This window comes from Pongo pygmaeus, chromosome 2 (assembly GCF_028885625.2).
Source record: "Pongo pygmaeus isolate AG05252 chromosome 2, NHGRI_mPonPyg2-v2.0_pri, whole genome shotgun sequence".
Taxonomy (NCBI): Eukaryota; Metazoa; Chordata; class Mammalia; order Primates; family Hominidae; genus Pongo; species Pongo pygmaeus.
Genome location: NC_085930.1, coordinates 94,697,563 through 94,718,351, shown reverse-complemented (window position 1 = coordinate 94,718,351; position 20,789 = coordinate 94,697,563). Strand labels below are relative to the sequence as shown.

Genomic DNA, 20,789 nt, shown 5'->3' with positions numbered 1-20,789 from the left:
AATTAGCTTGGCTTGTGCCTGCGGTCTCGGCTACATGGGAGGCTGGAGTGGGAGAGTTACCTGAGCCCGGGAGGTCGAGGCTGCAGTGAGCCATGATTGTGCCACTGCACTTCAGCTTGGGTGACAGACTGAGATCCTGTCTCCAAAAAGGAAAACATAGAAAAAGCAAAAGTAACAGCAAAAGCCAAGATTCTTCAGGTATCTGTCTTTTCAGACACAGAAGCCTTTGGGAGGTGAGGGGAGAAGATGTGATCTATTGTTCTGAAACTCCTATGGGAATGGGTTTCATAAGTTTATAATTTTCGAAAACATGACAATAACCGAAAATTAATTAGTATTTCCCAGTCCTAATGCCTTTAGATTCTCTCATGGAGTACAAAGGGAAAACTAGGGAACTCAGGTGGAAGCACTGAGTCCCAGTGGCCCAGAAGAGACATGGTCAGAGAGGAGGCAGGTGTCTCAACTAAGGAAACTGGAGGATGGGGTTAGCTGATGCTCAGGTAGGAGGGTCCAGACATGAACATGGAGAGAGTGAAGACAAATAAATCTTGGGCAGGTGGGCAGAGGTGGGGACTGAGACATCTGTTGTGATGGCTAGTTGGAGCCCGGGTCAGTGTAACTGGACCAGGGATACAATTTGAGCAAACTCACTTAGGTAGAAGAAATAATCAAAACCAGGACTGAAAGTGGGCTTGGCAGGTCAACAAGTACCAAGAGCAGAGGAGGGAGGAGGAGTGATGGGTCAGGGGACCACCAGCTGCCCAGCACTGTCCACTCACATCGTACTGCTGGTGAATTGCTGGGTCTCCTGGAACCCATGGGAATAGTGCCCCCTGGAGTTGTGCAAGGTGTGGTCCAGGGTTAAGAGTGGTCAGAGGTGAAGAGCAGGATGATTCTCGAGGGATTCAGTTTGCTACTAGGGGTGCCCTTAACTGAGGCTTTCTCTGGGGCAGGCAGGGTTCAAGAGGTTAGAAAAGCCATTCTGGGGCTTTGCCTCTGCTGTGGATCAGGGAGGAAAGAGGCCCAGCTGGAGGCTTTTTGTATCAAGTGCTTTAAACGTCTATTTTAAAGGTAGAGCAGTTGACTAAGGACCTCTCCAGGAACAGAAGGGGTGGGGAGTCAGTTAAATTTGACAGTGCACCAGCACCACAGCTTCAGGTTCTCTCTCTCTAGCTCTTGAGACACACACATACACACACACAGGCATGCCTTGTTTTATTGTGTTTTGCTATATTGTTCTTCACAGATGCTGAGTTCTCACAAATTGAAGGTTTATGGCAACCTGTGTTGAGCGAGTTTATCAGTGTCATTTATTAACAGCATGGGCTCACTTTGTGTCTCTGTGCCACATTCTGGTAATTCTCTCAATATTTCAAATTTTTTCATTACTGTTCTATCTGTTATGGTGATTTGTGACAGTGATCTTTGATGTTACTATCAAATTGTTTTGGGACACCAGGAACTATGCCCATATAAGATGGCAAATTTAATAAATGCGGTTTGTATTCTGACTAATTCCACTTGATCAACCATTCATCCCATCTCTCTCTCCCTCCTTGGGCCTACCTATTCCCTGAGGCACAGCAATATTGAAATTAGGCCGGTTATGGATAATAACCCTACAGTGGACCCTGAGTGTTCACGTGAAAGGAAGAGTCACGTGTCTCTCACTTTCAATCAAAAGCTAGAAATGGTTAAGCTTAGTGAGGAAAGCATGTCTAAAGCCAAGACAGGCTGAAAGCTAGGCCTCTTGCACCAAAAGCTAAGATGGGAATGCAAAGGAAAAGTTCTCAAAGGCAATTCGAAGTACTTACTCCAGAGAACACACAAATGGTAAGAAAGTGAAATAGCTTTAATTGGTGATATGGAGAAAGTTTGAGTGGTCTGGATGGAACATCAAACCAGCCACAACATTCCCTTAAGCCAAAGCCTAATCCAGAACAAGGCCCTAACTCTCTTCAATTCTTTGAAGATTGAGAGAGGTAAGGAAGCTGGAGAATAAAAGTTTTGAGTTAGCAGAGGTTGGTTCATGAGGTTTAAGGAAAGAAGCCATCTTGGTAACATAAAAATGCAAGGTGAAGCAACAAGTACTGATGTAGAAGCTGCAGCAAGTTATTCAGGAGATCTAGCTACAATCATTGATGAACGTGACTACATTAAATAATAGGTTTTCAATGCAGACAAAACAGTCTTCTATTGGAAGAAGATGACATCTAGGACTTCCATTACTAGAGGAGAAGTCAATGCCTGGCTTCAAAGCTTCAAAGCACAGGATGACTCTACTGTTGGGGGCTAATGCAGCTGGTGACTTTAAGTTGAAGCCAATGGTCATTGACTATTCCAGAAATCCTAGGGTTCTTAAGAATGATGCTATTAACAAATCCTACTCTGCCTGTGTTGTATAAAAGGACCAACAAAGCCTGGATGATGCTTATAGCATCAACTATGCTTATAGCATAGTATACTGACTATCTTGAGCCCATTACTGAGATCTACTGCTCAGAAAAAAAGAGACTCCTTTCAAAAGATTACTGGTCATTGGCAATGCATCTGGTCACCCATGAGCTCCAATGAAGATGTACAAGGAGATGAATGTTGTTTTCATGCCAGCTAACATGACATCTATTCTGCAGCTCATGGATCAAGGAGTAATTTTAGCTTTCAAGTCTTCTTACTTAAGAAATACATTTTGTAAGGCTATGGCTGCCATAGATAGTGATTCCTCTGATAAATCTGGGCAAAGTAAATTGAAAACTTTCTGGAAAGAATTCACCATTCTATATGCCACTAAAAACATGCAGGATTCATGGGAGGAGGTCAAAATATCAACATGACCAGAAGTTTGGGAGAGATCAGTTCCAACCATCATGGATGACTTTCAGTGGCAGACGGAACTGCAGATGTGGTGGAAATAGCAAGAGAACCAGAGTTAGAAGTAAAGCTCAAAGATGTGGCTGAATTGCTGTAATCTCATGATCAAACCTGAATAGTTGAGGAATTGCTTCTTATGGTAAGCAAAGAAAGTGGTTTCTTGAAATGAAACGACTCCTGGTGAAGATGTGAACACCAGTTGTAATGACAACAACGTATTTGAAATATTACATACACTGAGTTGATAAAGCAGCAGCAGGGTTGGGCAAGATTAACTCCAATTTTGAAAGAAGTTCTACTGTGGGTAAAATGCCATCAAACAGCATTGCATGCTACAGAGGAGTCTTTCATGAAAGGAAGAGTCCAGTGATGTGGCAAACTTCATTGTTATCTTATTTTAAGAAACTGCCAGAGCCACCCCAACCTTCAGCAACAACCAGCCTGATCATTCAGCAGCCATCAACATCCAGAAAAGACCCTCCACCAGCAAAAAGATTATAACTTATTGAAGGCTCAGTGATTGTTAGCAGTTTTTTAGCAATAAAGTATTTTCAAATTAAGGCATGTACATTGTTCTTTTTAGGCATAATGCTATTGCACACCTAATAGACTAAAGAATAGTAACATAACTTTTACATGGACTGGGAAGCTGAAAATTCTTGTGATTTTTGCTTTACTGTGGTGGTCTGAAACTGAACCTACAATATCTCTGAGGTATGCTTGTATGTATATATATAATGTGTATATATGTATGTGTATGCATATAAATAATGGTTTCTCTTTTCTATTTGCTTACCCAGATTCTATTAGCCTGGTGAGAACTGAGTACACCTTCTGCAGCAGTGGCAACCCAACCAGATTTCTAGCAAGTGGTACTCTGACTCCATAAAATAGGTGTGAATAGGCCCATACAAATAAGCAACTGCCAGTAAGAATACAGGGTGAACAACTAATTCAATTTTAGAAAACTGTCTCTATTTAAAGGTGTGAAATGATATCAGATACTTTATATTCTGGATATCTTTTAAGGGATCTTTAAAACAAACTCACAAAAAAGGTCTGATTTATTATAAATGGGAACAGGGCCAGGTACTAGAGACTCTTAAGGGAGAGAAGTATACAGGTGCTCATGGGCTCCAGCTAGTGGAATACACAGTGACGTAGCTAGTGTAGAGAGATGAGGGAAGTTCATTTTTAAGTGGTGAGATTCACTGAATTCAACATCTATTTTTTTATGTGTCTCCTATGTGCCTATTTTTTATGTGTCTCCTATGTGCTTGGCAAGTATATCCCTTGAAACTAGGGAGACACTGAACAAGTGAGATAAGATTTTCACACGCATGCAGTTTACATTCCAGCATTTGAGAAGAAGCAGTGTGTATGTGTGTGTGTGTGTAGAAAACAGACAAACAGAAGCAGTTAGAAAGATATATGAGAGGAGGAGCCAAGATGGCCGAATAGGAACAGCTCCCGTCTACAGCTCCCAGCATGAGCGACGCAGAAGACGGGTGATTTCTGCATTTCCATCTGAGGTACCGTGTTCATCTCACCAGGGAGTGCCAGACAGTGGGCGCAGGTCAGTGGGTGAGCGCACCATGCCCCAGCCGAAGCAGGGGCGAGGCATTGCCTCACTCGGGAAGCGCAAGGGGTCAGGGAGTTCCCTTTCCAGGGGTGACAGACGGCACCTGGAAAATCGGGCCACTCCCACCCGAATACTGTGCTTTTCCAACGGGCTTAGGAAACGGTGCACCAGGAGATTATAGCCCGCACCTGGCTCAGAGGGTCCTACGCCCACGGAGTCTCGCTGATTGCTAGCACAGCAGTCTGAGATCAAACAGCAAGGCAGCAGTGAGGCTGGGGGAGGGGCGCCCGCCATTGCCCAGGCTTGCTTAGGTAAACAAAGCAGCCAGGAAGCTCGAACTGGGTGGAGCCCACCACAGCTCAAGGAGGCCTGCCTGCCTCTGTAGGCTCCACCTCTGGGGGCAGGGCACAGACAAACAAAAAGACAGCAGTAACCTCTGCAGACTTAAATGTCCCTGTCTGACAGCTTTGAGGAGAGCAGTGGTTCTCCCAGCACGCAGCTGGAGATCTGTGAACGGGCAGACTTACTCCTCAAGTGGGTCCCTGACCCCTGACCCCTGAGCAGCCTAACTGTCAGGCACCCCCTAGCAGGGGCAGACTGACACCTCATATGGCCGGCCGGGTACTCCAACAGACCTGCAGCTGAGGGTCCTGTCTGTTAGAAGGAAAACTAACAAACAGAAAGGACATCCACACCAAAAACCCATCTGTACATCACCATCATCAAAGACCAAAAGTAGATAAAACCACAAAGATGGGGAAAAAACAGAGCAGAAAAACTGGAAACTCTAAAAAGCAGAGCGCCTCTCCTCCTCCAAAGGAACGCAGCTCCTCACCAGCAACGGAACAAAGCTGGATGGAGAATGACTTTGACGAGCTGAGAGAAGAAGGCTTCAGACGATCAAATTACTCTGAGCTACGGGAGGATATTCAAACCGAAGGCAAAGAAGTTGAAAACTTTGAAAAAAATTTAGAATAATGTATAACTAGAATAACCAATACAGAGAAGTGCTTAAAAGAGCTGATGGAGCTGAAAACCAAGGCTCGACAACTACGTGAAGAATGCAGAAGCCTCAGGAGCCGATGCAATCAAATGGAAGAAAGGGTATCAGCAATGGAAGATGAAATGAATGAAATGAAGCAAGAAGGGAAGTTTAGAGAAAAAAGAATAAAAAGAAATGAACAAAGCCTCCAAGAAATATGGGACTATGTGAAAAGACCAAATCTACGTCTGATTGGTGTACCTGAAAGTGACGGGGAGAATGGAACCAAGTTGGAAAACACTCTGCAGGATATTATCCAGGAGAACTTCCCCAATCTAGCAAGGCAGGCCAACATTCAGATTCAGGAAATACAGAGAACACCACAAAGATACTCCTCGAGAAGAGCAACTCCAAGACACATAATTGTCAGATTCACCAAAGTTGAAATGAAGGAAAAAATGTTAAGGGCAGCCAGAGAGAAAGGTCGGGTTACCCTCAAAGGGAATCCCATCAGACTAACAGCAGATCTCTCGGCAGAAACCCTACAAGCCAGAAGAGAGTGGGGGCCAATATTCAACATTCTTAAAGAAAAGAATTTTCAACCCAGAATTTCATATCCCGCCAAACTAAGGTTCATAAGTGAAGGAGAAATAAAATACTTTACAGACAAGTAAATGCTGAGAGATTTTGTCACCACCACCAGGCCCTAAAAGAGCTCCTGAAGGAAGTGCTAAACATGGAAAGGCATAACTGGTACCAGCCGCTGCAAAATCATGCCAAAATGTAAAGACCATCGAGACTAGGAAGAGACTGCATCAACTAATGAGCAAAATAACCAGCTAACATCATAATGACAGGATCAAATTCACACATAACAATATTAACTTTAAATGTAAATGGACTAAATGCTCCAATTAAAAGACACAGACTGGCAAATTGGATAAAGACTCAAGACCCATCAGTGTGCTGTATTCAGGAAACCCATCTCACGTGCAGAGACACACATAGGCTCAAAATAAAAGGATGGAGGAAGATCTACCAAGCAAATGGAAAACAAAAAAAGGCAGGGGTTGCAATCCTACTCTCTGATAAAACGGACTTTAAACCAACAAAGATCAGAAGAGACAAAGAAGGCCATTACATAATGGTAAAGGGAGAAATTCAACAAGAAGAGCTAACTATCCTAAATATATATGCACCCAATACAGGAGCACCCAGATTCATAAAGCAAGTCCTGAGTGACCTACAAAGAGACTTAGACTCCCACACAATAATAATGGGAGACTTTAACACCCCACTGTCAACATTACACAGATCAACGAGACAGAAAATCAACAAGGATACCCAGGAATTGAACTCAGCTCTGCACCAAGTGGACCTAATAGACATCTACAGAACTCTCCACCCCAAATCAACAGAATATACATTTTTTTCAGCACCACACCACACCTATTCCAAAATTGACCACATACTTGGAAGTAAAGCTCTCCTCAGTAAATGTAAAAGAACAGAAATTATAACAAACTATCTCTCAGATCACAGTGCAATCAAGCTAGAACTCAGGATTAAGAATCTCACTCAAAACCGCTCAACTACATGGAAACTGAACAACCTGCTCCTGAATGACTACTGGGTACATAATGAAATGAAGGCAGAAATAAAGATGTTCTTCGAAACCAACGAGAACCAAGACACAACATACCAGAATCTCTGGGATGCATTCAAAGCAGTGTGTAGAGGGAAATTTATAGCACTAAATGCCCACAAGAGAAAGCAGGAAAGATCCAAAATTGACACCCTAACATCACAATTAAAAGAACTAGAGAAGCAAGAGCAAACACATTCAAAAGCTAGCAGAAGGCAAGAAATAACTAAAATCAGAGCAGAACTGAAGGAGATAGAGACACAAAAAACCCTTCAAAAAATTAATGAATCCAGGAGCTGGTTTTTTGAAAGGATCAACAAAATTGATAGACCGCTAGCAAGATTAATAAAGAAAAAAAGAAAGAAGAATCAAATAGATGCAATAAAAAATGATAAAGGGGATATCACCACTGATCCCACAGAAATACAAACTACCATCAGAGAATACTACAAACACCTCTATGCAAATAAACTAGAAAATCTAGAAGAAATGGATAATTTCCTCAACACATACACCCTCCCAAGACTAAACCAGGAAGAAGTTAAATCTCTGAATAGACCAATAACAGGAGCTGAAATTGTGGCAATAATCAATAGCTTACCAACCAAAAAAAGTCCAGGACCAGATGGATTCACAGCCGAATTCTACCAGAGGTACAAGGAGGAACTGGTACCATTCCTTCTGAAACTATTCCAATCAATAGAAAAAGAGGGAATCCTCCTTAACTCATTTTATGAGGCCAGTATCATCCTGATACCAAAGCCGGGCAGAGACACAACCAAAAAAGAGAATTTTAGACCAATATCCCTGATGAACATTGATGCAAAAATCCTCAATGAAATACTGGCAAACTGAATCCAGCAGCGCATCAAAAAGCTTATCCACCATGATCAAGTGGGCTTCATCCCTGGGATGCAAGGCTGGTTCAATATACGCAAATCAATAAATGTAATCCAGCATATAAACAGAACCAAAGACAAAAACCACATGATTATCTCAATAGATGCAGAAAAGGCCTTTGATAAAATTCAACAACCTTCATGCTAAAAACTCTCAGTAAATTAGGTATTGATGGGAAGTATCTCAAAATAATAAGAGCTATCTATGACAAACCCACAGCCAATATCATACTGAATGGGCAAAAACTGGAAGCATTCCCTTTGAAAACTGGCACAGGACAGGGATGCCCTCTCTCACCACTTCTATTCAACATAGTGTTGGAAGTTCTGGCCAGGGCAATTAGGCAGGAGAAGGAAATAAAGGGTATTCAATTAGGAAAAGAGGAAGTCAAATTGTCCCTGTTTGCAGATGACATGATTGTATATCTAGAAAACCCCACTGTCTCAGCCCTTACGCTGATGAGCAACTTCAGCAAAGTCTCAAGATACAAAATCAATGTGCAAAAATCACAAGCATTCTTATACACCAATAACAGACAAACAGAGAGCCAAATCATGAGTGAACTCCCATTCACAATTGCTACAAAGAGAATAAAATACCTAGGAATACAACTTAGAAGGGATGTGAAGGACCTCTTCAAGGAGAACTAGAAACCACTGCTCAAGGAAATAAAAGAGGATACAAACAAATGGAAGAACATTCCATGCTCATGGGTAGGAAGAATCAATATCGTGAAAATGGCCATACTGCCCAAGGTAATTTACAGATTCAATGCCATCCCCATCAAGCTACCAATGACTTTCTTCACAGAATTGGAAAAAACTACTTTAAAGTTCATATGGAACCCAAAAAGAGCCCGCATTGCCAAGTCAATCCTAAGCCAAAAGAACAAAGCTGGAGACGTCACGCTACCTGGCTTCAAACTATACTACAAGGCTGCAGTAACCAAAACAGCATGGTACTGGTACCAAAACAGAGATATAGATCAATGGAACAGAACACAGCCCTCAGAAATAACACCGCATATCTACAACTATCTGATCTTTGACAAACCTGACAAAAACAAGCAATGGGGAAAGGATTCCCTATTTAATAAATGGTGCTGGGAAAACTGGCTAGCCATATGTAGAAAGCTGAAACTGGATCCCTTCCTTACACCTTATACAAAAATCAATTCAAGATGGATTAAAGACTTAAACGTTAGACCTAAAACCATAAAAACCCTAGAAGAAAACCTAGGCATTACCATTCAGGACATAGGCATGGGCAAGGACTTCATGTCTAAAACACCAAAAGCAATGGCAACAAAAGCCAAAATTGACAAATAGGATCTAATTAAACTAAAGAGCTTCTGCACAGCAAAAGAAACTACCATCAGAGTGAACAGGCAACCTACAGAATGGGAGAAAATTTTTGCAACCTACTCATCTGACAAAGGGCTAATATCCAGAATCTACAATGAACTCCAACAAATTTACAAGAAAAAAACAAACAACCCCATCAAAAAGTGGGCAAAGGATATGAACAGACACTTCTCAAAAGAAGACATTTATGCAGCCAAAAAACACATGAAAAAATGCTCACCATCACTGGCCATCAGAGAAATGCAAATCAAAACTACAATGAGATACCATCTCACACCAGTTAGAATGGCAATCATTAAAAAGTCAGGAAACAACAGGTGCTGGAGAGGATGTGGAGAAATAGGAACACTTTTACACTGTTAGTGGGACTGTAAACTAGTTCAACCCTTGTGGAAGTCATTGTGGCTTCTAGATCCTCAGGGATCTAGAACTAGAAATACCATTTGACCCAGCCATCCCATTACTGGGTATATACCCAAAGGACTGTAAATCATGCTGCTATAAAGACACATGCACACGTATGTTTATTGCGGCATTATTCACAATAGCAAAGACTTGGAACCAACCCAAATGTCCAACAATGACAGACTGGATTAAGAAAATGTGGCACATATACACCATGGAATACTATGCAGCCATAAAAAATGATGAGTTCATGTCCTTTGTAGGGACATGGATGAAATTGGAAATCATCATTCTCAGTAAACTATCGCAAGAACAAAAAACCAAACACCACATATTCTCACTCATAGGTGGGAAATGAACAATGAGAACACATGGACACAGGCAGGGGAACATCACACTCTGGGGACTGTTGTGGGGTGGGGGGAGGGGGGAGGGATAGCATTGGGAGATATACCTAATGCTAGATGACGAGTTGGTGGGTGCAGCGCACCAGCATGGCACATGTATACATATGTAACTTACCTGCACATTGCGCACATGTACCATAAAACCTAAAGTAAAATAAGAATAAATAAATAAATAAATAAATAAAAGAAAACAGACAAACAAGGAAATATCAGTTAGTGGAATAACGTGATGAAAACAAAAAAGATAATGTGCTAAAGGTGACTGAGGGCTGTTTTAGGGTGGATGCTAAGAAAGGGCCTCCTGAGGAGAGGATGTTTATTTACGTGGAGACCCTACTGACAGGGAGAGGCAGCTGGGAAGCAACCTCGGTTAAGAGAACTCCATCCAGGCAGCACTCCTAAGTGGGGACCAAGCCTGGAGTATCAGAGCGAAAGAGAAGGAACCAGTAGAGATTGAGCAAGGTGCTCAGTGGTGTGAAACACCATCTGAGAGGTGGGCTTCCAGGGCCCCAAAAGCCAGAGTAAGCGTAATTTGGTCCTAAGGGCAACGAGAAACCACGGGGAAGTTTTACAAGGGGCAATGCCTGCATCTGATTGAGGCCTGTATACCACTTGGTTGCTAAGCAGAGAAAAGACTACAGAGGCCAGAGAAGCAGAGAAGGCAGGTTTGGAGGTTTACAGCATTTGCCCAGGTGACAGGTGATGGCAACCTGCACTCAGACTATAGCAGGGAAAACAGAGAAAAGAGGCTGGATTTGGCATATACTATGTTTGAAGGGAATACTTGCTGAGTCTGGACATTCGGCTGGATCAGAGAGACAGAACAGGGATCACCCTTGGTTTCTGGCTTAAGCAAAGGTGGAGAGGGGTGATGATGGCATTTTCTGAGATGGAGAAGAGTGAAGAAAGAATACATCTGCAGAAGAAAATCAAGTTACCTTTTCAATGGCTGGATTTTAGGCATGATGGCAGCTACATAGATCAGTTTGGAATTCAGGGAGGGTCAAGACTGGAGATGTAAATTTGAGAGTTGTTGGAATATAGGAATATTAGAAACTATTATTAATTATTATGTCTTAAAGACTAGGTCCATTCCAAATGTTACCAGTGCCTATGGATCTTTGGGTCAGCAGGGAGTGGTACATGCATGAAAATCAGATTTAAACTCTGTCCAAACCAGGGCCTCTCATCAAAACACAATTTTATCTGGTTATGAATGAAACAATATCACTGTCCTATTTCCAGGAAAGGAAAGGGCAATTCTTGCAGAGACACAAGAAAAAAAATCTGAAATTTAACTGGTTAACATTTAGGATGAAGATTTTCATTTTCCATGGTGTCCAGGTGTATACCTACTCACTTGCTCATGCCCTCCCTCAACTCAAATACTGAAAAAACTCCTGCCCTTGACAGGCATGTGTTGAATAACACTGGGGTGGGGTGGGGTGGGGTGGGGTGGGGTGGGGGTGGGGAGTAAGTGAGAGAGAGAGAGAGGAACTTGGTGAACAGCCTCACAGGTCATCAGTAAACGAGCTTTGAGCCAGACCTGTGGGTTCTAAATGTGGAGAATCAGGGCCCTCAAAAGAGCAGGTGTGAAATCTGTGGGAATGGGATTATGAAAGAAGAGGTACTGAATCTTTTCCTAGTTGAAGCCAATAAGAGAAATGATAAAAACAACAACTGATGCCTTTGGTTTCATAATCAAATCATTATGATTTACTGCAAAAATCTGGATAATAGGAAGCAGTAATAACACTGTTTTGAGAAACAAAATGTTTGCTTAGTTAATAAGGAAATCCTCTGTCATGTCTTGGTTTGAAGGAGGACTATTTGTTAAAAATTCAACTTACTTGTTTTAAAATGATCCAAACTTACTCATTTGAAGAGGAACATTAAAGTTCTGTACTTAATTTTATTAATTTATACATTTTCTCTCTTTTGTGATGGGAAACTAAAAAGCTTAATCAATAGAAGAGATGCCCATCAGGTTGCATCGTGACAACTGGAGAGGAAAAAAAAAAAAAGGTGCCGCCGTGGTCAGTCTGGAGGAGCCACACGGGTTACAATGACAGGCCAGATTGCCTTGGCCAGGCCGGCTGAGCCAGCGGGAACTGAGGTCAGTGGTTATTAATCATTTGTCAAAGACTGCAGGGCTTTATCAGATAATTATGGTTATAAGTATGTTTATCACACAAACATGTGGCAAAGCTGCAAAGGATTCAGGCCCTAACACAATCTGCAATGACATTTTTAAAAACTACAGATAAGTGATAAATCATTGAGCAAACACTTTAGAAAATCATGCCATTCTTGCTGTTTGGGTATTCTGAATTATTTTGTATATTATATATTTCCATGAACATTTAAACATTGCAAAGCCTTTGACTACATTCCTTCCTCCCTCCCCCTAATTTTCCAATGAGTTGTAAAAATAGCAAGTATAATCATCATTTGAAACGAAAGACTGGTTATTGACTCCATCCCTATGAACAGACAACCAGAAGGTAATCACAGCTTATTTCATAAAACTCATTCCTGAGCAGGAATATCTTATGTTTTTCTGAAGAATCCATATAAGCATCTAAATAAATGTGCCTAAGGGACAGCCCTAAACCCCACAAACCAATAGATGGCATTTTAAAATAAATGATTTGAGGCTGCAAATGGCATCCATTTTGCTCTGTTTGGCAGCATGCAAGTGTACATGCTAGGAAACGTTTCTCAACATGAATGAACTGTGAAATTGTTTCCTCCTACCCCACACTTCTCTACATTATGTGAGATTATGTTAGCCATTTCTGCATCTTGTCATAGAGGCTATCAGTGCCCTAAGAGGCAATGTCTGGTGGATGCTGGAGGCAAGGGCCCCAGCATCTGTGATGCTGCTTAAATATCAGTTAGTGTGTTAGGAAAAAATAATGGAAAATACCACCCCATGCCTAACAGCGTAAGGGGAAAGGGTTTTGTTGCAAATCTAGACACACAAGGGAATATGATGAAGTGAACCATATATATTTCAATTCCTAGATTGTAAACTTCTGAGAAAAATGATTACTGTTGCATCCCACCTTGATCCAATGTCAAGCACTGCCCTGTGAGTGAAAGTGAATGACTTTACTGTGAGAAAAACAATATATGAATATACGCAGCATTTTAGCTATTTTCATCCTAGAGCTAACTCTTTAAAACCCAAATTTGCCTGCTTTATGGATTGCATATTGTCTTTAATTTTAATCCTGCACACAAAAAATTAAGAAGATAATTATGTTGCAGAAATAAAAGTCTTTCCAGAATAAAATGTGCATGAGTGATCACTCCACTCCACTCCAGTCCAGGTGACAGAGTGAGACTGTCTCCAAAAAAAAAAAAAAAAGAAAAAAAAATGTGCATGAAAGACTGGGGATATTGGTTGTTCTGTTACATTAATAAAGCTATTTGAAAGGTGACTCTCTAAATATGTATACATGTGGGCACTAGTTTATGTAATTTAAAAACCTTATGATCTTTGGTCTCTGGAGTAGTTGCAGATGTCTCACTGAGGCTCATGTGGCCACCACACTTTCCAGAGGTCACCATCACGCTTTCCTCTCTGTGGAAGTGCTTGTCCACACCACCCCATCTCTGCCATATTGGCATTACTCTAATCACAGCCACACTTCATTCAGGAAACCAAGAGCCTACCCGCTTTTTATGTATTGTTCAGAGCCTCCATACCAGAATTTTCAATCAAGGGTTCAAATTAGATGTTCATTTATCCAACAGGATGGACTTCAGAGAATTATCTTCTAATTTCTTATATTTTTTCATATTAATTATCAATATCCCTTAAATTTAAAGTTCTATATTTTAGGGTCTAAAGCATTGGGATACTAATTGTAAGAAATACAATAAATAGAGATCTTAAGAAGAATCAGAACTTTCAATTTTAAGTTAAATTATATGCATTACATGATTCAATTTATTCCATTTTTATATGATGATATATACTGACCTCATAATTTTATCATCTTCTGTATTTATGGCCCAATAATGCCTTCCTGCCAATTCTCCTAAGCTGTTGAATTTATGAGCCAAGAGCCAAGTCACATCATCTGCAGGTTTTCTGAACACTTATATAATAATTTTTTAGGAAACTAGTAGATAACTTGCTGACAAATGGGGTTGGTGGTATTTTATTTTTGGCTTTAGAATTTGTTCTTTTTATTTCATTATGCAGAAGTGTAAATTAATTTTTCTTAAATAAATAAACATTTAATTGGTTGCATAAGATAATGCTGTCTAACTGGTGAATTATTTCATATTCTATCTTGACAGTATATCTTTGGAAATCAGTTTGTAAAAGAGATATTTAAAGTTGCATATTACCACATCTAGATATTCATTCATTTATTTAATTATCTATCCAATATTTATGAAGTATGCTTTCTATATAGGACAATGAAATAAAAGTAGTGTGACCCTTCAATGGCGAGACTGGTTTATGAAGTAAAGGCTATAATGAGTCTTGTAAAAGTCACAGAATCATAAAGTTGGAACTGGCCTCAGAGAGCATGCAACTCAACTCCTTTCTTTTACACATGAGGGTATTCATATTATTAAAAAGGTCTGGAGAGGTCAGAGGCTTGTCTGAGATTATATACTATGTTATAGAATTAGGATGAGAATTAGGTCCCCTTTCTCCTTTTATTGAAACAAATGGCTCCACTGTCTAACATATCTTACTATCATTCTCATTTGTTCAGACTACAAATTAGTTCTTTTTTTTTTTTTTGAGACAGAGTCTCACTCTGTCGCCCAGGCTGGAGTGCAGTTGTGCGATCTTGGCCCACTGTAACCTCTGCTTCCTGGGCTCAAGCGATTCTTGTGCCTCAGCCTCCTGAGTAGCTGGGATTACAGGCATACGCCACCACACCCGGCTAATTTTTGTATTTTTATTAGAGACGTGGTTTCACCGTGTTGGCTAGGCTTGTCTCAAACTCCTGATTTTAGGTGATCCATCTGCCTTGGTCTCCCAAAGTGCTGGGATTATAGGCATGAGCCACCATGCCTGGCCCAAATTCTTAATTTGTTATAATTTGGACCAAGGTTGGATTTCCAGTTACCTTGAATGCTTACTCATATATAGAAAAAATGATTTGTTAGGCAAATCTAGATGAGCTGCAAGATTCTTAGTGACGTGTTCACCTATCGAGAGATAGCTAATTTTAAGAATGTTAAAATACCTTCTTATATATATTGAAATTCTAATCTCAGTTTTAAACTCTTTAGTATATCTATTTGTGATAGTGACAATTCACCCTACTAGGTAACATGAACGAATGACCACAGCAGGTGTACAGAATAGAAACATTTAGAAGAGATTACTAGTAAAGAACATTTACTCATCTGTGTCATGAATATTCTGGGTCCCAATAAAAGTCCTGTAAACCATTTACATGGTTTCCTGGAAGCCATGTTCATTTTTCATGGCTTGGTTCATTGTTTATTGCTGACTGGACCAGAATGGGTACTTGGCCCAAGCTAATCACATTCTCTCTCTTGAAAAAGGAAGTTCAGATGTAGTCTGTCAGCCTCTACATGTATATTGAACTGTGATATATAAACTCAAGAGCTGTCAAATGGCCGTATGTGGACTATGGAGCAGAGAAAGCTGGTCCTTAGAGAGAATAATGGAGCAGATGGGAGGAAGCAAGCAGAGATGGAGTGAAGAGACTGCCTGGCTGCCTCTTGCCTTTCTAGTTCCTAGTTTCAGGCCCCTCCTGAGGCCTGGCGGCCTTTGGGTTCTAGAATACAGCCCCGTATCTTACTTAACAACCACCTGCCAACCCGCCTTTCTTACTCTTTCTCCCTATCTCTTTCTGTCTTTTAATACTAGCTAAGCTGTTTTGTAGTGTGTAACCAAAGAGTCTTAATTCAGACACCATGCAATAGTTAACACATCCTCCAAAGGACAGCCCACAGTACAGGTCAGATGCATTTGGATAATGAGGTGCATCACAGTAACTAAGACTCTGTAGGTAGGCTCAAGGTATACGGACTTTTCAATAATTTCCTAGTATATGATAAATACTGATAAGGTAATACTGATTTATATGGATAAACTAGCTTATATACTTATTTATCAGAAAGTTATAGAATAATACAGCATGTATTTCAAAACTCAAATTCAGATCCACTTGTTCCTAATAAACCAAAAATAATGAGGTTTTTCCATAGTGACAAATGACTCATACACCAATGATATTTTTGAAATAAAATAATTTCGAGATTATAAACTTTTAAAGATATGAAAAAAAAGACTGGTCATTTGAACTTTTATAAGCCATCTTGATAAATTTAAGGGCACCAGATTATATAAAAAAGATTTATGCCTAAAATGCACCAAACATCAGATGCCTATTAAAATAAAATAGTTATGCAAATAAAGTAATGAATAAATTAACACTTAGGAGAACTTGCTATGTGCCAAGAAATGTTCTAAGAATTTTTCATTTGAATCTCCCCAAAATACTATGAAGTAAATCTTATGCTTGAATTACATGGAGTCAAATGACTTACCCAAAATTCCACAGCTAGTAAAAGGTAGATATTTAAACCTAGGTAGACTGTTACCACTATTCTAAAGTCCAAAGAAGACAAGTACATGAACTAGGACTTTGAAAGAACATAAGTTTGGAAGCTAGAAGTTTTGGAAAACAATTTCAGAAAACCAAGAAAAATGTACAATCTTCCAACTAAGTTTTTTTTTTTTAAAATGTAGATTATTAATGATTCTTACCGGGGATTAGAAGGAGAAGGTGGGTTCATTTCTTTCTGATAGTGGCGACCCTGGTTGACAGGCTGTAAAAGACAAAACATTTGTGAATGTTTAATCAGCACAAAGCTGTTTACATATACGTTCACATGCACTCTCATTACTGTAACTGTTTCCTCGGACACAACCCACAAGAAGGGTATGGGTTTATTTTACAGATCCAGCAAATAGCAGAATGGTATAAATGAGAAATCACATTTATCATTATTATTATTTTAGTGGCCCAGTCATTGGACCTCATAGCATATATGATGTAATTAAAGTTCATGTATTGAAATTTTCCTCTTTGTGGAATTTTCATGCTGTTAACATTGGTTGATATTTTCAGACAGGAAAACAAAACCAAACAAGATATCTCATGGAACTAATGCTGCAGTTCAAGCATCATTAATAACGGAAACCCAGACACACAGAAAATATATTTAGTCTCAATGTTAGTAAGTTTGTAAATATAATTTCTATTACCACGAGTGAGAATTACACATGTAAATCTTAGTTAGGTCAAGGCAGTCATTTTCCCCAAGTGTATAACACAACCTCAAGTACTGATCAATAAGCTGAAAAAAATGATGCCAATACCTAACAAAAATGTGAAATCTCAAATTTTCCCTCCACAAGAAACCTTTCAGTTACATTTCAAAACATAGCTGAACAACTATATCTCATGTAGCCTTAAACACTTGCTTCCAACGGAACTTGATCTTTTTCCTTTGTTCTATAAAGGGAGAAAATTCCGTCCTCTTTTTGAACATCAGCTCTAAGTATTTATGTGGTTAGCAACAATGCGATTCTAATAAGAAATCATTTTCAACATTCTCATTTTATTACAATTTAGAGTTTGCTATACATGTTTAAATTGCATTCAAAGAGCTTTAGCTACTTCCAAACCCAGTGGGGTTGGTGTTAAGGGTTTCTCACCCATCATAATGTGGCCCCTGACTGAGGAGAACAATGTAGCCATGGTGCCTGTATATATAGAGCTCATACTCCTTAGCTTCCAGATATTTCTCATTAAAATAAGTCTCAAAATATTAATGATGTAGGTGATGGGAATTCTTCAGAGTAAACTGTCTTCCTCTATAAATTATCTCTTGGAAGTGTTCCTTTAATTTAAATCAAACACCCCATCTGATAATCACAGTCACTTAGCCTGACTACCTGTTATGCACCATGAATTTAAATGTACTCAGATAGTTTGGTAATTGAACCAATATCAATGCATCACCATTTCAGTAATAAGAAACAACAGCTGGGAGAACAGTGGAAGGAAAAACATGTCATAAGACATATTTGATCTCACTAGAGAAATAAGACTTTCAGCAATTTGCAAGTGAAATTTGGTTCTATGATTTAGGCTTTATTATTTCACAGCAAAAAAGAAATTAGCAAGCAAAGGGCCTAACAGGTTCTCTGGACGAACTCACACTGGTATAGAAATACTCCCAATAACAAATTCATTGGTATTCGTCCAGTATTTCAGCTGTACTCAGGCCTCCAGTGAATGGACCTCTGCCTATTTATTTTTAGAGGCATTTCCATAACTCTCTAAGCATCACAGTCCTGATATTCAGGTGAATTTCCATTTCTTAATTTTATACTATTAATTCTACTTATTCCCATCCCCAAACCTCTATTCCAAATGACGTACTCCATCCCTTGGAAAATAGAAGTGGTTACAGAATCCTATCTCGTTTGTGACTCAGCCCCTCCTCGCTTTAGACTATACAGACTGATCCCTTTCCATCTTTGCTCATAGTGATTTTTAAGTGTTAGAAAACAAAAAAGTAACCAATGGAAACTTTTCCAATAAAAACTGCTGACACGAACACATAGAAAGGTGAACAACTAGCTGTCTGAAGCCAGACATCCTCACCTACAAATGGATATTGACGGAGTTCAGGACATGGTATTTGCAGTAGCAGGAAGGTCACTCTCACCTTCTCCTGTTCTCCCCTGCAGCTGGTCATAAAACATAGCTAGGATTTTCTGACCACCCCCTGGAGCAGGTCATAAGATGCTCATTTGAGAGATGCCCTCCCTATCCCCTGAAGAAAGGAGCATCCTTATCTCTGAAGACACAGGGACACAGAGAAGAATCTGAACAAAGGCCTTGCTGATTTTCTTCGTTTATTTCCATTAGCTCATATTTCCTTTGCCCAATCATATTTCTCCACCACTTTCCCCTCTTCATCAAACCTAGAGTAAAAGTATTCAAGTTTCACTGTTTGTTCAGTTCTTCATTTCCTTATAAAGACTCCTGTATCATGGAAAACTTACATGAAATAAATTTTTATGTTTTTCTTTTGCTAATCTGTCTTTTGTTGCAACAAAGGCCTTGGCGATGAATCCAGGATGGGTGAGAAAAAGATATTTTTCCTCCCCTACAATATGTTTATAAACATATGTAGCAGTAAACCTATTTCTAGGTAGGTAGTATCCTGTGAAAGCACCAATGAAATAATGTAGAAATTGTTTTGATTTTGGCATTCAGCCATACCTAGAGAACATCGTAAGTAGATGCAAAGGGATGGCAACCAGTATCTACAGTGAACTACGACCATCATCATAATAGCGGTGACTGACATTTATTCAGTACTTATGCTAATTCTTGGTAGATATGATCTTATTTGATCCTCAGAGCAATTCTATGAAATAAATAGGATGAACAACTACATTCAACAGAAGAAGAAATTGACACTGGGTATTAACCCAGGATCGTGCCTGCCAGGAAAGAGTGGAGCTAGAATGTGAACCCAGGCAGTCTGAGTCCACAGTTTACCCTCTTAACCACTAGCCTGTAGTGTTTATTCCAGCTCGAGAGTGCATCTAGAGTGGTGACTATTTAAGTTTTTGAATAACAAATATGACAAAATCAGTTCTGTTTGTGGCAGGAAAAAAAAGTGACCCTGAAGAAATACATTTATTTGAAATATATATGACTATCTCCTTACCATAAATTAAATTCATTGTTTTTATTCTCATGACATGTCACTATGTATTTACAATTTAAAAAATAAGTTTTGCCACGTTACTAAATTTGGGACAATCATAGAATATAATAGACAATACTCTGAGAATAAGAAAAGTTTATTTCCTGGGGTGACTTTCATAGTCACTAAACACAGAACAATTTGCACATTTCAATATTTCCTCGTGACAGTACAGATATTACACTGACTCTAATATCAGTTTTCCTATATCATTTCTATAGTTGTATAAGAACATCTGCTCATATGATTTATCTGCAGCTTAGCACAATCAACTACATACCTTTTTAGTTCAGGAGGATTAAAAGAAAACTCATTCTACTCAAAGAGAGCTGAGAAGTTAATGAATCTGTAGATCAGAACAAATTAAAACCTATTAATTATAAGGAGCCTGAAATGCCAATATATTATATTTTGAATACACAGCAACCAGGAATATCATGCAAAAACGCTGATAAGCTGTCAAGCAAAGAAATCGAACAGATCCCAGAAACTCAGGACCTCGGCCTTTTGGTGGCGCTGTTGCTATGTGCTAGTGCCAAGAAAACAGTATTCATATAAAATTAACTACCACGGAGCACAAGAAGCTTTGCTTTTCCATGATCAAGCTGCTAGAGATTTTGGGGTTAGGGAGCGAAATGAAGGCTAAATAAAAGAACAGGAGATAAGATAATCCTGCCATGTTAAAAGGTAAAGATAATATTTTTATGTTGTTATGTAAAACCTATGAAAATGGCAATAATGTTGCAAGGTTAATCAAGACCATAAATAACTTGTCTGAGAACCTCACCACATGCTTGCAATTTTATTAAGTGTATTTTGCCTCGTTATT

At 39.5% G+C, this 20,789-nt stretch overlaps 1 protein-coding gene and 1 long non-coding RNA gene across 19 annotated transcripts in view; one reads left to right on the top strand and one right to left on the bottom strand.

Moving 5' to 3' along the window:
- CFAP20DC (CFAP20 domain containing) overlaps positions 1 to 20,789 on the bottom strand; it is a 326,758-nt gene that overhangs the window by 84,056 nt on the left and 221,913 nt on the right. For 17 of the 18 annotated variants that reach the window (XM_054480722.2, XM_054480732.2, XM_054480721.1 and 14 more), the window contains one exon: positions 16,935 to 16,996. In XM_054480722.2, coding sequence (XP_054336697.1) covers positions 16,935 to 16,996 — 62 coding nt within the window. Of the gene's footprint in view, positions 1 to 10,271; positions 10,301 to 11,094; positions 11,166 to 12,006; positions 12,159 to 16,934; positions 16,997 to 20,789 lie in introns of all 18 variants that reach the window. The other variant, XR_008501471.1, reaches the window with a different exon arrangement.
- LOC129032820 (uncharacterized) overlaps positions 20,543 to 20,789 on the top strand; it is a 188,644-nt gene continuing 188,397 nt past the window's right edge. Inside the window, exon 1 of the long non-coding RNA XR_008501476.1 lies at positions 20,543 to 20,647. This is a non-coding gene — a long non-coding RNA (uncharacterized LOC129032820). The remainder of the gene's footprint in view (positions 20,648 to 20,789) is intronic.